The sequence below is a fragment of the Heptranchias perlo genome, chromosome 21 (genome assembly GCF_035084215.1).
Source record: "Heptranchias perlo isolate sHepPer1 chromosome 21, sHepPer1.hap1, whole genome shotgun sequence".
In the NCBI taxonomy this organism is placed as follows: Eukaryota; Metazoa; Chordata; class Chondrichthyes; order Hexanchiformes; family Hexanchidae; genus Heptranchias; species Heptranchias perlo.
Window position 1 is genome coordinate 26,196,176 of NC_090345.1, and position 17,355 is coordinate 26,213,530.

The 17,355-nt window shown below is 45.1% G+C and overlaps 2 protein-coding genes across 2 annotated transcripts in view; one reads left to right on the top strand and one right to left on the bottom strand.

The window, feature by feature from the left end:
* Positions 1-2,204, top strand: part of fank1 (fibronectin type III and ankyrin repeat domains 1) — a 43,151-nt gene extending 40,947 nt beyond the window's left edge. The window contains exons 9-11 of the mRNA XM_068002733.1: positions 597-674; positions 1,861-1,905; positions 2,032-2,204. Coding sequence (XP_067858834.1) covers positions 597-674; positions 1,861-1,905; positions 2,032-2,070 — 162 coding nt within the window. The 3' untranslated portion in view covers positions 2,071-2,204. The remainder of the gene's footprint in view (positions 1-596; positions 675-1,860; positions 1,906-2,031) is intronic.
* A 6,035-nt stretch (positions 2,205-8,239) lies between these two features.
* Positions 8,240-17,355, bottom strand: part of adam12 (ADAM metallopeptidase domain 12) — a 289,205-nt gene continuing 280,089 nt past the window's right edge. Inside the window, 1 exon segment of the mRNA XM_068002357.1 lies at positions 8,240-9,783. Within this exon segment, the coding sequence (XP_067858458.1) occupies positions 9,732-9,783 (52 nt within the window). The 3' untranslated portion in view covers positions 8,240-9,731.

Genomic DNA, 17,355 nt, shown 5'->3' on the forward strand with positions numbered 1-17,355 from the left:
AAACCTCACCATCTATCACCTTCCAAAGCCTCCTGGTGACTTACCTGCTGAAATCTTGTTCCAGTTTTCCTCGCTCAGACTTTGTACTGAATAATTCCTCAGCCTCAGTGATTTTGACCTTCATCTAAATTACCTCTTCCTTCCCTCCTCTGACTTCTCCTTGTTGCTGTCCTCACTCAATCCCACCCTGTATACTTCCTTGCTTCCCTTGCTGTCTACACCTTCCCCAAACTCTCTAACATCACTCTCCATGCTGTGAAAATTACCCCCAGCTCCCCGCCCAACATCCACTCTAGGTCCCAATTCCCTCTCCTCTGACCGTCCACCTGCCATGATGCCGCTTCCTCCAGTTTTGAGGCCCAAGCCCTCACAATCTCCCATTCTCGCCACTTCACTGGTACAATACCCACCTTCGTTTCCTCAAATTCAAGGTCTTGAATACAATTGGTGCACAACTGGCCTGGTCATCCATTACCAAATCTGGTTCTGGCCAGATCTGGTTAGCTCAATCATGTCCATGACTGTTCTGTTGAAGTTTGACTGTGATGTTTGAAGTTTTATAGGTTTCTTTTTTACCTATTTATTTGAAATTGTAGGTTGCAGTGATCAACAGCTATGATAACCTGGTCCAACTGCTGCTGAAAAATGGGGCTGATCCTTATGTAACAAATGAGGTATTACAATAGAGCCATTTTCATGCTTTAAATAGAAAGCCTCTCTTGGGAAAAGGGATTACATGATATGAGACTGAATATTGAGGTCCTGAATTTCTGTAGGCCTTCTGGTACACTCCTGCCAAAGATCCGGAAAATAGGTCAGGACGCAGATATGCCAGGTGCCAGCCTCCACTGTCAGTTTCTGGGGAACCTTGTTAGGGCAGAACCTTTGCCCCCTGCAGCAGAAGGGGTGTGGCCAGGGGAAAGGGACTCCCAGGCTGAGTTTCCTTGGCCCTGGCTGGAAATCCACTAGTAGGCTGGTATTGCAGATGAATAGAGGGGTATTGGCTTGCAGGATGGTGGCTGTGGGACCCACCTGTGGGTGCAGGCCTGGGACCTGGCTGGATTTCTGACGGTTTAGCAGAAGGTTTAGATTTTTTCAGTCCCCTTATAAATTGATGGTTGATGGGGGCTCAGTTTGGCCTCTTCTGGGCCAGAGTTGCTGGCAGGCCCTCAAACAGCATGGACATTTGGCACCCGCACTTCTTCTGGTGTTTGCCCATTGTGGCATGATTGTCCGCCCACCCTATTTAATTTGGGGAGCCTCCCACTTACACCGCATTCTCTGGCCAGGTCAACAGCAGAGGTTCCCGATGGACACATCCTGACACTTATGCTGGGTTTTTGGTCTGTGAGTGTCTTAGTTTTAAAAAAATGTCTGAATTTGCCAGTGTTCTTATATTTCAGCACCAGGCTTTTTTGTACTTTTTTAAGTGAAAAGAAAATTGGAAATACTCATTTCCTGTCCTTTGCTTGTGATTGTATCCAGTATTACATGAGATAAATGTTAAACTAAACTTTCCTCAGTCAGCAATTGATTTTGGTCAATCAACTTTCCTTATCCAAATACTTACTGTTTGTTAAAGTGTTATTTTTGTTGTATGTATTATAAGAATTTAACTGTAACAACTAATAGCTTACTGTATTTGTGTAACACATCAAGTTTTCTCATAACACCCTAAAAAGTCAATACAGACTTCAGTTTTTTAAAAAAGTATAAAGAGCATACATGTCCCCTAAGAACTGAATCAGTTGCTTCAGGTACGTTAACACAGCAGGTTAGCAGGCATCTATAGAAAAAATGACAATTATGGCATGGAGTTTTTAGACCTACAGATCTTTATATCTTTATGTTTGATTCCAGTATGGCACAAGTATCCTGGAAATGGCCAAATCCTTTAGCACAGAGGTAATTTACACAACTAATTGTGATCAATTTTATTGATTCAGTGATGGATCAGTATTTTGTTTAAAAGAATAATTGTTAATTTTTGCTTTGTTGTAATGTACTGTTTATATTCTTTCTATTCTATAGAATGTGATCAGTTTGCTTGAAGAGTTTGAAAGACAATGAGAATTCACAAAATGAAGGGAGACTCAGACAAAGCCAAAGGCAAAGGCAAACTTAATTCCAATTCACTGACTAAATTGTGTTTCTCAAGCTGGAAATGTTATTGGCAATAAATTATTAGTGTTAAAATGTCTGAATATTTTTCAGGATTCCCTGTATTTTTTTTTGTGAGGATGCAAAATCCTTTATTTTTCTACTCACCTGCCTGGGTTACACATGAGTTGTCCATGAGGAGTTGGATGGGTATACCATGCTTCTGCCAGTGCTGTTTTAAAGCAGGCTGACAGGAGGCTCGTAACAGTGGCTAGGAAGCATCTGCCTCTAACCATCCCTTCAGCTAGTGCTCCAACATAGTGCACCATAGTGCTTTTAACCATATTAAACAAAGCACTTCTGACAGTTGTGATGTATTATGAAGACACTTGATGGACTTGGATTTTAGTAGGAAGTAGAAAATATGATCAGAGACAATTTTAATCAAGTGCTAAATGATATTTAAGATGAAGGGGTGGAGCAGATCATCAGTTGACAGAGAAACTGAAATAAATTTAAACACAATTTCAAATAAATTAGGACATTTTATAATGAATGCATATGGGGACAATATGATACAATTTTTATGATACATATATGTGAATTAGTACTCTCCCCTCAGTTTTAATATGTTGATTGACCTGCTGTGCATTTCCAGCATTTTCTGTTCAGATTTGCAGCATTTATAGTTTGCTTTATACTTCTGCTTTGTATCAAGATTCCATATGGAGGATTCAGAAACAGCTAAGTACCTTTTTTTAGGATTCAGGTTACAGGAGACAAAAGAGCTTAGCATCTATTCTATATATGGTTCAGTATGTTGAGCATAAAGGGCTGAGTTTTTTTTCATTAAGATTCATTCTATAGGAGACATAAAAGGCTAAATACTTTACCCACACCAATGCTTATCTAAAAGCTATAAATAAAGATTTCAACTACATTTCAGTACTGATGGGGAACTACTTGCTACACTACAGTGGATTATATTCCAATAGGCTAGTTTAAATATCTAATTCCATTATTAAATTTGCTAGACTGTTTGAAAATCAAAATAAAAAGTGAGAGCACTAGATTATAAAATGAGTGGAGACTCATAATACAATCAAAGAGAGTCAACATGGTTTTATGAAGGGGAAATCATGACTGACAAATTTATTAGAGTTCTTTGAGGAAGTAAGGGGCAGGGTGGATAAAGGGGAACCAATGGATGCAGTATATTCGGATTTCCAAAAGGCATTCGATAAGGTGCCACATAAAAGATTACTGCACAAGATAAGAGCTCATGGTGTTGGGGGTAATATATTGGCATGGATAGAGGATTGACTAACTAACAGAAAACAAAGTGTTGGGATAAAAGGGTCATTTTCAAAATGGCAATCTGTAACTAGTGGGGTGCCGCAGGGATCAGTGCTGGGGCCTCAACTATTTACAATATATATCAATGACTTGGATGAAGGAACAGAGTGTTTTGTGGCCAAATTTGCTGATGATACAAAGATAAGTGGAAAAGCAAGTTGTGATGAGGACACAAAGGGCCTGATTTTAGCAGGCCTGCGGGTTTCCGGCGGGTTGGGTTTCGGGTGCGTGGCCTCCGCGCCCGGTGAAATTAGTGGGTTGCCCGCGCGATCGTAGCAGGCAATGCACTAATTGGAATCACTTACCTGCTCCTCCGGGGTCCGCGCTGCTGGTCTGCGCGTCGGGCGGGCTGCGCATGCGCAGTACGATCTGTCAGCTGGAGGCTCTCTAGTTAAAGGGGCAGTCCTCCACTGACAGATGCTGCAACCAATGGAACAAATTACAGCATGGAGCAGCCCAGGGGGAAGGCTGCTCCCAGTTTAATGATGCCTCACCCCAGGTATCATCAGATGGGGTGAGGAGGAGGGGGAGGGCAGAGATCTTCCACCCGGTGGGCGGGAGGAAGCGGCCTGCCTCTGCCACCAAGAAGGCCTGGCTCGAGGTGGCAGAGGGGGTCACCTGCACCACCAACATATCGCCCACCTGCATACAGTGCAGGAGGCGCTGCAATGACCTCAGTAGGTCAGCCACAGTGAGAACACGTAGTCTTTCCCCTACACTCCGTCTGCCACAACACTGCCCCCACCCCACATCTCCTTCGGCACCGCCAACACTACTCTGTCACATCACCCCTCATACCCACTCAAACCCCATCCTCATCTTACCTGCACCTACTCACCTCGCCAGTACTCACCCGCCACTAACACGCAACCCAATCCTCATACAATCTCATGGCTCTATCCCATACTCACCCTCTCGTGCATCTCTCTCACGGCCAGCCTCACTCAACCTGCCACCACCTGTGCTGCAGCCACAGGGCATGCATCGCATATGTGCAGTAGGCAGCGTACGGCAAACGTGTCGTGAGCATGAAGGGGATGCACAAGGGTGTCTGAGGGTTTGCCATGGGTGTTACCTATATTGAATTTCAGAGCAACAAACATCACACATTATATTGGCACCACCACTGCCATGTCTCCGCGAATCCTGTCTGTTGTGTCCAATAATGCCCGCTCCTGGGTATCACTATGAGGACCCACCACTGATGCCACCCATTGTGTCACTGCAGAGTAGGTGCAGGTGTATTTGCAGGGCTCTTCCGCGCAGACGACTGAGAGACATCGGCGGTGTACCCGGCTGCACCCTGGAAGGATGCGGAGGAGAAGTTGTGGAGGGCAGTGGTGACTTTGGCAGCAACAGGTAAGCAGATGGTGCTGGGGCCAGCCAGGAGCAGCTCGGCATGAAAGAGGCTGCAGATGTCCACGACTACATGTCGAGTGAATCTGTGCCTCCGTGTGCACTGCTGCTCGGAGAGGTCCGGGGAGCTGCGCCTCGGTCTGTGGACCCTGTGGTGAGGGTAGTGCCCTCTGCGACGCGTCTCTCTCTGCGGTAGCCCTCCCTCCTGCTGTACAGGTGGATGTGTCACAGCACTCTGTTGTGGAGCTCCACGTGTCAGAGGTGGACAGCGTGGATAGCGAGGCTGGTGATGCTGTTCGCCCTCTGAGGGGGTCATGACTGCAGCTACAGCGGCCCCCATCCGCAATATGTACATCTGAGGGGGTCCGCAAGGTAGGCACATGTCTCCGGACCCCGGGGTGAGTGTGCAGGTTGGTGACTTTGACCGTCCGGAGGGGGGTGGTGGAGGCCACACTTTGTCCCAAGTGACAGAGCGACCTCCTGCAATGGGTGAGGGGCTCCCCCCCCTCACCTGTCAAATGGACCTTTGCAGCTGCCACAGGCTGACGGCTGCAACACGTCCAGTTCAACTAGGACTGTTTCCCCCAGTGTGTGAAACAGTCCCATGTTTCCCCAAAATCACACACAGTCCCTTAATCAGGTCAGTTAATGACCTGAACAAGCGAAATAAATAACCTCAAGTGGCATCCCGCTGGCTTTAATTGCCTGCGGGATTCCCACCAGCGGGGGCTACGCACGCACCCCCGCACGTCATCGGGGAACCCGGAAGTGGGCGGGATCGTGGCGGGTTCCCGTCACGTGACTGGATATCGGGATTTTCGGGGCCCCCCCGCTGGAAACCCACAGGAAACCCGACGGTAAAATCGAGCCCAAAGTGTCTACAAAGGGATATTGACTGGTTAAGCGAATGGGCAAAAATTTAGCAGATGGAACATAATATGGGAAAATGTGACGTCATCCACTTTGGGAGGAAAAATAAAAAAGCAAAATATTATTTGAATGGAGAAATATTACAAAATGCTGCGGTACAAAGGGATCTGGGTGTCCTCGTACATGAAACTCAAAAAGTCAACACACAGGTGCAGCAGGTAATCCGGAAGGCAAACGGAACATTGGCCTTTATTTCTAGGGGGATGGAGTATAAAAGCAGGGAAGTCATGCTACAACTGTACAGGGTGCTGGTGAGACCACACCTGGAGTACTGCGCACAGTTCTGGTGCCCTTATTTAAGGAAGGACATACGTGCATTGGAGGCAGTTCACTAGGTTGATTCTGGGTATGGAAGGGCTGTCTTATGAGGAAAGATTGAACAGGTTAGGTCTATACTCATTGGAGTTTAGAAGAATGAGAGGAGATTTTGTTGAAACATAAAAGATTCTGAGGGGATTCGATAGTGTAGATGCTGAGAGGCTGTTACCCCTCATGGGGGAATCTAAAACTAGGGGGCATAGTCTCAGAATAAGGGGTCGCCCGTTTAAGATGGAAATGAGGAGGAATTTCTTCTCCCAGAGAGTCGTGAATCTTTGCAATTCTTTACTCCAAAAAGCTGTGGAGGCTGAGTCATTGAATACATTCAAGGCTGAGTTAGACAAATTTTTGATCAGCAAAGGAGTCAAAGGATATGGGGAAAGGGCGGGAAAGCGGAGTTGAAGTAAAAATCAGATCAGCCATGATCTAATTAAATGGCGGAGCAGGCTCGAGGGGTTGAATGGCCTACTCCTGCTCCTATCTCTTATGGTCTTATGAGTAACAACTCCCACTTCCAGCTATTTATTTAGTAGGTTAGGCTAGATTGCTGTGTGTAAGGAATGTTGAAACATGTACACTGGTTTCCTTCTTTGTCTCTCAGGATCATTCTTAATGCTCTTCAAGGAACAATGCGGTGGGAGACACTCAAATTTTTACCAGAAGGTGACAAATGGAAATATCAATAAATATTTCATAAATATAACTGTCACTTACGGTAGGAGAGATTCTTGCAGTACCTCCCTTTCTAATACTGTTATAATTTCATACAGATAATAATTGAATAAATGTAATTCTGTTCTTTATGTTGTTAACTGCTCCAGAACAAGCCGACAATGTGGAAAATTGCCCAGGTATGTCCTGTCCACAAAAAGCAGGACAAATCCAACCCGGCCAATTACCGCCACATCAGTCTACTCTTAATTATCAGCAAAGTGATGGAAGGTGTCGTCGACAGTGCTATCAAGCGGCACTTACTCACCAATAACCTGCTCAACGATGCTCAGTTTGGGTTCTGCCAGGACCACTTGGCTCCAGACCTCATTATAACCTTGGTCCAAACATGGACAAAAGAGCTGAATTCCAGAGGTGAAGTGAGAGTGACTGCCCTTGACATCAAGGCAGCATTTGACCGAGTGTGGCACCAAGGAGCCCCAGTAAAATTGAAGTCAATGGGAATCAGGGGGAAAACTCTCCAGTGGCACAAAGGAAGATGGTAGTGGTTGTTGGAGGCCAATCATCTCAGCCCCAGGCCTTGGCTGCAGGAGTTCCTCAGGGCAGTGTCCTAGGCCCAACCATCTTCAGCTGCTTCATCAATGACCTTCCCTCCATCATAAGGTCAGAAATGGGGATGTTCGCTGATGCTTGCACAGTGTTCAGTTCCATTTGCAATCCTTCAGATAATGAAGCAGTCCGTGACCGCACGCAGCAAGACCTGGACAACATCCAGGCTTGGGCTGATAAGTGGCAAGTAAAATAAATACTGTGGCTACAAGAGCCGTTCAGAGGCGGGGTATTGTGTGGCAAATGATTCACCTCCTGACTCCCCAAAGCCTTTCCACCATCTACAAGACACAAGTCAGGAGTGTGATTGAATACTCTCCATTTGCCTGGATGAGTGCAGCTCCAACAACACTCAAGAAGCTCGACACCATTCCAGGATAAAGCAGCCCGCTTGATTTGGCACCCCATCCACCACTCTATACATTCATTCCTTTCACCACTGGCGCACCGTGGCTGCAGTGTGTACCATCTACATGATGCACTGCAGCAACTTGCCAAGGCTTTTTCGACAGCACCTCCCAAACCCGCGACCTCTACCACCTAGAAGGACAAGGGCAGCAGGCACATGGGAACAACACCACCTGCACGTTCCCCTCCAAGTCACACACCATCCTGACTTGGAAATATATCGCCATTCCTTCATCGTTGCTCGGTCAAAATCCTGGAACTCCCTACCGAACAGCACCGTGGGAGAACCTTCACCATACGGACTGCAGCGGTTCAAGAAGGTGGCTCATCACCACCTTCTCAAGGGCAATTAGGGATGGGCAATAAATGCTGGCCTTGCCAGCGACACCCACATCCCATGAATGAATAAAAAAACTAATATGATCTCAAAGGATTAAAGCACGATGATGTAAGAAATAACTAATGACACAAGGAATTATTTGAACACAGAGTTTAGTGAATAATGGACAGTTCACAAGCATAATTTTGAATCAATGGCAAAGGAAAACAAACTGCAGATGTGTTTCCCTGTAAAACCTAAAACATACAACAAAATTGAACAAGCTTAAATGGAATGTTACATACATTTCATTTAAAAATAAGAGCTCTGAGTGGCTAGCTGACCTTCTAGTATATGCAAATGCTACAAAAATGTGAGTATAGTTTAATCAATAAACTACATCAGACACTAATAACAAGTTTGGAATTTTGAAAAATCATTTTACAAAATGGTTGACCTGAAAAAGTAAACAATGCAGTGATTTGATTTACGTGAATTCTGTGAATCAGTCCAATCTGTGCTGAATTCCTCATCCGAATCTAAACGTTTTTTTATTCCTGCTGTTTAAGAGTAATAGCACATTGTGTTTATTGGTGCCCTAGTAACTTTAGAGCAAATACATTCATTCTGCTAAGATGCAATTAGGCAGAATGTTTTCGCTGAAAATGATCACAATTATGACACTCAGAGAATTTTTCCTTTAAGAAAATTCAGCTACTGTAAAAGTGTCTACCACAGTGCACTGCATTGTAATAAATATTCAACATAAATTAATAATTTACAAGTACCTGAGCAAGTACACAGCACCATAAGGAGCCACAGCACCAAAAACAGGAGCTCAGAATCCCTTTATCTATCAGTTCTATTATAGTACACAAAATGCATTGTGAGCATCAGCCAATTTGTTCACAACCATTGGTGATGTGAGCCTACCTCTTATTTACAGTACAAGGTTGCATTTCAAACAACTGGTTCAACCACTATTAACACATGCAGCACTTCTGTTAAATTAAAATGCCTAACCATGTGGATTCATAAGTCACACAGAGATTTGATTGATATTATGAATGTTGTGTATGTCCTGCTGTCATACAACACTAATACAATGAGTGGGTCTGACCACATAATACATAAGGGCATTATGTCCATGTGGTGTCTTGTTTATACAGTGAAGGCACTGAGACTGTCTAAATTATCTCTGATGACATATTAGTTTTAAAAAATGGAATAAAATGCATTTTTAGCATTTGAAGCAGAATGTTACACCAAAAAAGCCAGTGATGAGGTACAATGAAGCCATTACAGCATGTTGTTAAGATTCATTGTGGTACCATGAGATATTAACGATAGAGGGATGGAAGGGCCACTTTCATTGTATGAAACATGTTGATATTCTATGTACCAGCATCTCTCAACTATATACATATAAAGATTATTTCCTCTTCCACTAGCTAGGGTGAAAAGAACAACTTGGTAGTCACCTAAACCTTGCTATTCTTTGCCCATGCCAGTCAAGAAATGCTGGCACAAATATGGATATATAACAGAACCATTCCTACTCGCAATGCTGGTTAATAAGAGGATTAACTCCATTTTGAATTCTCATATAGTGCAAACATGTTTGGTCAGTTGCTGGCAGGTAAAGTTCATCTGTCATTCGATATCAACAACGTCGGTTAATTTTACTGTATTGCTGAGGCGCCTTGGGTGCTGGTCTGAAAGAAAGAAAAAGACTATAAATCAAATGAAGTTAGAGCGAATTCCAGTGCTGCATTCTCACTTTCTTTATGTATTTGTTTGGTCCTGAAGCTTTACCATAGAATACTAATCAATGGATTTCAACTGTGTCTGAAATTTGTATTCTTGCTATTTTAGCAGAGGCCTTAATCCAGTTTAAATGGATTAGTGGTGCCAACAACAATTTATATAGTGCCTTTAATGTAGTTAAATGTCCCAAGGCACTTCACAGGAGTGTAAACAGATAGAAATTGACACTGAGCCGAAGAAGGAGCTATTAGGACAAGTAACTAAAAGATTGGTCAAGGAGGTAGGTTTTAAGGAACATCTTAAAAGAGGAGAGTTGGAGAGGTTTAGGGAGGGAATTGCAGAACTTCGGGCCTAGGTGGCTAAAGGTATGGCTGCCAATGGTGGGGCAAAGAAAGTGGGGAATGCACAAGAGGCCAGAGTTGGAGGAACACACATTTCCCGGAGGGTTGTACAACTGGAGGAGGTTATAAAGATAGGGAGGGACAATGCCATGGAGGGAACACGAGGATGAGAATTTTAAAACCGAGACATTGGTGGACGAGGAGCCAATGTTGGTCAGCGAGCACGGGGATGATGGGTGAACGGGAATTGGTGCGAGTTAGGATACGGGCAGCAGAGTTTTGGATGAGTTCAAATTTATGGAGGCTGGAAGAAGGGAGGCCGGCCAGGACAGCATTGGAATAGTCAAGTCTGGCGGTAACAAAGGCATCGGTGAGGATTTCAGAGGCAGATGGGCTGAGGCAGAGTTGAAAATAGGCATTCTTTGTGATGGAGAGGATATGGGGTCAGAAGCTCAGCTCGGAGTCAAATAAGACGCCAAGGTTGCGAAGTGTCTGGTTCAGCCTGAGACAGTGGCCACGGAGGGTGAGGGAATTGGTGGCTAGGCAACAGAGTTTGTGGTGGTGGCCTAAGACAATGACCACTAAAATAGTGGAGAGAGGACACCGTAAGCTAGGGCCTCAGAGTTCAAATCAGTTTTTTACTTACAGATGAATAACCACACTTGTAACAACCATGATTTTTCACGCCCTTGTTGCAAATTCTAATTTTAGGAACTGTCTCATTGAGAAAATAAGAACATTAAAAAAAATCTTGCATGTGACATGAAACAGATCGCTAATTGTCTGACACTACATCATTTTTCTGACATACTACATTCTCCTCCCTTTTTCCTTGCATAATTCTGCCTAGTCTAACTTTTCTCCCTTCACTGCTCTGCTCATCTTTCCAATCTGTCCACATATAGAACTGTCAAATGTTGGCAAATATGACTAACTGTGGCCATTGTCTTTTCACCTGTCTAGTCTCTACCTCCTGCACCTGTTTTGGTTTAGGGTGATCAAACGTTGACAAGTATGACTGACCATGTCTAATCTCCATCTCCCCCAAGATTGAGGGTAATCAAATGATGGCAAGTATGATGAACTGTTCCTCCTATAATTGGTTAGAATATGAATATGTTGATAATGTTATTTACAGTTCCTGTACTTTCAGTGCAAGAAACATCTGGAAACACTACAGTAAAGAACTCAGTCTAATGTAGTTCATTTCAACAGCAGTGTGAATATCCCAATCTATTCTCAGAGCAGTTGTAATCAAGAAAGAGATTATTTTTGAAGATTAGTGCAAAAAATATGAAAGGAATAATATTTACGGGGATTGAATTTACTCAGTCGTTGCAGCGGACTCTCAACCGGTCCCAATCTATGTTTCAGCCCACCCTTTACAAGACCTGTGATGCAAAGAGGGTGAGGGAGGGGCCAGGAACTCCCTACACTGGGAGTTCCTGCTTCACCAATCTCAGCGGGGCCTCGGGTATATTTGGAGGCCAGTATACCAGTGGGATGACGCATACTGCTTACCTACAGTCCAGAAGACTGTTCTTTGAAAAATGTTCTTTGAGGGATTCACTCCCCACCCCAATGGCAGCCAGGTGCTGGTGTTTCCAGCAACAAAGGCTGGCGGGCACCAGAGATGCACCTGTACTGGAGCAGGTACCTGCTAGCCCCCTGCAAATGAGGTGCCCTCTGATTGACCCCCCCCCCCCAAATATAGTAGGGTGGGCGTTGGAGGTTTTTTTATATTTTCAGGCCCATTGTGTTGAAGAGCATTAATGCAAACTTGCTTCTTCTAAATTCAGAGTTCTTTTTAAAAAATTCCAGTTATATTTCCATTTAAATTACTTCTCTGAACCAGATGTGGATACTTTATGTAGCAAAAAGATAAAAGTTGATACAATAAGTTGAATGGCATGAAATGTGTCCATAAGGAAACACTAGGGGTTAAATTGGTTAACCCCCGAATCCGGGCGCAGGCATCGCGGTGCGCGTGGTTCCAATGCAGGCAGCACGCTGGTCACTCACCTGATAGAAGCGCAGCAATCAGACCTGGCTACGATGCTCTCACCAGGTTCGCATTTCTCACCAGCAGAGGGGGCCAAATATCATGTGATTTGCTCACACCTCTTAAAGGCAGCCTGCACCTCTAATTTGCAAAATATAAGATACGGGTCCGCACGGAGTCTGAATGGAGATCAGACATCGCACACGTAAAACACAGATGCAGGTCGCGTCCCTATGTTTACAAACTGTTGAGTTATGTTAAAATACTGAATAAAGGTTGTGCACTACTAAATCCCACATCCTCCAATCTGTACGCCAGACCCCACCAATCTGCCGGTCTGAGTTTATGCCAGGCCTGCGAGAGAGTGTGCACCAAGGTTCTCTGATGATGCACTAGAGGCCTTGGTGCAAGAGGTGGACAGAAAGAGGGGCATCCTATATCCGCAGGGAGGCAAGAGGCCCTCTAGACATACACTCCCATCACCCACTTACCAACAAACCCTTTCAATCTGGACTCAACTCTTCCAATCAGATGTTTCCTCTCGCCCTCCCACATTACCACTGTTGCAAGCCGCACACCCACAACTCTCAGGTCATACACACTGGCAGTTATTCAACTATGACAGGCTCATCACCCAGACATCTTGCAGGACACTCACCAACACGCTTCTCGCTTTCTTGCAGGAGAAGGTGGCGCATAACAGGAGGCAGCAAGTGGCAGTGGCATTTAGCCCCTCGAGCCTGTTCCGCCATTCAATGAAATCATGGTTGATCTGTGACCTAACTCCATATACCCGCCTTAGCCCCATATCCCTTAATACCCTTGGTTCACAGAAATCTATCAATCTCAGATTTAAAAGTAGCAATTGAGCTAGCATCAACTGCGTTTGCAGAAGAGCGTTCCAAACCTCTACTGCCCTTTGCATGTAGAAGCGTTTCCTAACTTCACTCCTGCAAGTCCTGGCTCTAAATATTAGGCTACGTCTCCTCGTCCTAGTATTCAAGTATAGGAGACCTCCAAAAACAGGTACAAATGCATCAGCAGCCAAAAGCAATAATCCGTCAACTAACCTGTAAACCCTGCATGGTGCCTTTAAATAGTGCTGGTGGGGGGTCCTCCTGGATGTCTAAGACATGTTCAGCAGGTCGTGGTTAAGACAGTGCGTTGGCTGGAGCATTGAGTGCCAAAATGATATCTATCCCTTTAAATCAGTGTTGCACACTGATCTAACGCATATTCTCCCTTCTTTAAATGCTGCCGGCGTTTGTTATCTGCACCTCCGCTAACCCCTTTACCAAGATGGCGTCCAGCGCACATCATGCTAGAAGCATGCGTGTGCATTCCGGACGCCATTTTGGAACTTCGGGAGGCTGCATAGCGCGTACACAACGGGCGCTACACGGCCGAATTTCTAGCCCACTGTTTTTATAGTTCCTCCAGAACTACTGGGAGCTCCCTTTCATTGTGTGTTTTCTCTCAATCATCAGATCCCCTCTTCCTGCTGCAGAATATGGACTGTGAGAAAGTTTTTCACAGAGAAACTATGTTACAATGCATTAGATTGACATCCCTTAAAGACAGTGGACATTATTCCTTTCAATTTTTTTCCAGTAGAAGGACTTGCGCTTTCACTAACCGTCCCCTGTCTCACTTTGGATACTATCAATGTATTTCTAGTATAGATAGCTGATCATTGGTTGCAAGTTTCTTTTATTTTCTGCCATCTATTATAGGTATAAGAGATAAGTCAGTCTTGCTGAACCTGTTTTTAACTGCACTGGATTTATGTACCACTTTGTGCTGACGACATTCAATCCACATACTTGTGATTGAAAGTTTAACCAATAATAAAGGTCAATAATATAGGCCATATATTTTGTGAGGTTTTTTTGTTAGATTCTGAGTAAAGCTCAGTAAATGTCACTGCGATAGGAAAGGAAAAAATGACGCAGCCATCTCTCTGCAGTACAGTAGAGAGTAACTGGCTGTGTACAGGACATTGTTCTGGGAAAAGAATGTATTATTATGGGCTTTACCACATAAAGCTATATAAAGCATATGTTACATTGTCCCTTAAGGAAGGAAATCTGCATGCTTACCCGGTCTGGCCTATATGTGATTCCAATCCCATACCAACATGGTTGACTCTTAAACGGCCCTCTGAAGTCGCCTATCAAGCCACTCAGTTGTATAAAATCGTTACAAAGAATAACAAAAATAAAACTGGACGGACCTAGGCATCAAGCCAAGACACGATGAAGGCACACCCAGCCCAGTTGACCCTGCAAAGTCCTCTTCATTAACATCTGGGGAATGGTCCCAAAGTTGGGAGAGTTGTCCCACAGATTAGTCAAGCAAAAGCCTTACATAATCATACTCACAGTATCATACTTATCAGTAAGCATCCTAGATTCCTCCACCACCATCCCTAGGTATGTCCTATCCCACTGGCAGGACAGACCCACCAGGTGGGAGTTGGCCCTGGGATTCCTCAACATTGACCCTGAAATCCATGAGGTCTAATAGCTTCAGGTCAAACATGGGCAAGGAAATCTCCTGCTGATTACTACTCACCACCCTTCCTTAGCTTTCCCATGTTGAACACCACTTGGAGGAAGCAGGGAGGGTAGTATGGGCATGGAATGCACTCTGGTTGGGGGACTTAAGTGTCTATCACTGAGTGGCTCAGTAGTACCACCGCTGACTGAGCTGGTCGAGTCCTGAAGGACATAGCTATCAGACTAGGCTTGCATGAGATGGTGAGAGAACCAACCCAAGGGAATAATCTACTTGGCCTCATCCTCACTAACGTACCTGACAGCACTGGTCGTCGGAGTGCCCACCGCAGACTCCTTGTGGAGACCAGGGGCGCTAAATAGGGCTATGTAGCACCTGTTGTTTCGGTGCTACGCGGCCTCTCGAACATCCAAGATGGCGTCTTGGCTGCGCACGCACGTTTCCAGAATGATATGCGTCGGATGCCATCTTGGTATAGGAGTTAGCGTATGTACAAATACCGAACGCATGTAAAGTAAGGAGAAAATGAATGCAATCAGTGTGTAAAGCTGATTTTAAGTGATAGACGCCATCTTGGCACTTAACGCTCAATTCAACGCACAGTCTTAACCACGATCATCTAAACGTGTCTTAGAGTGCCTGGAGGACCCCCACCAGCGCTATTTAAAGGGACCATGCAGCATTTACAGGTTAGTGGCTGGATTATTGCTTCTGGCTGCCGATACATTTGTAACTGTTTTTAGAGGTCCCCTATACTTGAATACTAGGACGCGGGGACATAGTCTAACATTTAGAGCCAGGACGTGCAGGAGTGAAGTTAGGAAACGCTGCTACACGCAAAGAGTGGGAGAAGTTTGGAACGCTCTTCTGCAAACGGCAGTTGATGCTAGCTCAATTGTGAATTCTAAATCTGAGATTGATAGATTTCTGTGAACCAATGGTATGAAGGGATATGGGGCTAGGGGGGGTATATGGATTAGGTCACAGGTTCAGCATGATCTGACTGAATGGCAGAACAGGCTCGAGGGACTAAATGCCACTGACACTTGTTGCCTCCTGTTATGCGCCACCTTCTTCTGCAAGAAAGTGGGATGTGTGTCTGGGTGATGTGCCTGTCATAGTTGAATAGCTGCCAGTTTGTGTGGCCTGTGAGTTGTGGGTGGGCGGCTTGCAACAGTGGTAATGTGTAAGGGTGAGAGGAAGCATCTGATTGGAAGAATTGAACACTGATGCAAAGAGTTTGTTGGTATGTGGGTGTTGGGAGGTGTAGTGCATGGAGCAGTGGATGCGGTTAGTGGTGCAGTTGGTAGGAGACGCCACTTGACAGTTGACCTCACTCACCTTGACTACTTATGTCAAAGTACTGAACTTCTTCCTGCACTACATCCATGTTCGTGGTGCTGTGCGCCTGGCATTGTCTTCGTCCCCTACTGCCTCCCACTGCCTTTTGAACGTATGTCTGGACGGCCTCTTGCCCCCCCCGCCCCCCACGGATATAGGATGTCCCTCCTTCTGTCCACCTCTTGCACCAAGGCCTCTAGTGCATCAACAGAGAACCTTGGTGCACGCACACTCGCAGGCCTGGTACCAACTAAGATTGGCAGATTGGTGAGGTTCAGCATGCAGATTGGAGGATGTGGGCTTTAGTAGTGCGCAACCTTTATTCAATGTTTTAACACAACTCATCAGTGTGTAAGCATAGTGACAGGACCTACATCTGTGTTTCACTTGTGCGATGTCTGATCTCTGTTCAGACTTGTGCAGACAGCAGACTTATTTTTAGCAAATAACAGGTACCGACCACCTTTAAGAGATTTGAAGAGACATCCTCCCTTTAAGAGATTGCGCTTCTCCCTGCTGGTGGAAAGTGTGAATTGCATTGAATCGACATGCAAGGCCTGGATTTCAATGCAGATTAAGAACATAAGAACATAAGAAATAGGAGCAGGAGTAGGCCATACGGCCCCTCGAGCCTATTCCGCTATTTAATCAGATCATGGCTGATCTTCGACCTCAACTCCACTTTCCTGCCCGATCCCCATGTCCCTTGATTCCCCTAGAGTTCAATAATTTATCCATCTCAGCCTTGAATATATTCAATGACTCAGCATCCACAGCCCTCAGGGATAGAGAATTCCAAAGATTCATAACCCTCTGTGTGAAGAAATTACTTCTCACCTCAGTCTTGAATGGCCGCCCCCTTATCCTGCGACTATGCCCCCTCATTCCAGACTCCCTAGCCAGGGGAAACAATCCCTCAGCATCTACACTGTCAAGCCCCCTAATAATCTTAAATCTTTTGACGGTGAGTACTGAGGCAGGACAAAGTTCTCGTCCTGCCTGCGCAGGGGCCGTTGGGCGTGGGTTAATAGAGGATCACGCTACCTATGCCCAATAATAGGCCCTATCGAATTTTCCCCTCAAGTCTCTTCTTCGCACTGAACACACTCTCCATTGTGTCATATGCCATGACCACTGTGCTAAGTGGGATAGATTAAGAACAGATCTAGCAGTTCAATACTGGGAATCCACGAAGCACAGTGGTCCATCAGCAGAATCATATACCATCACAATCTGTAACTTCATAGTCCAGCATGTCCCTCACTGCGCCATCATCAAGCCAGGTACCAAACCTGGTTCAATGAGGAATGTGAAGCGCA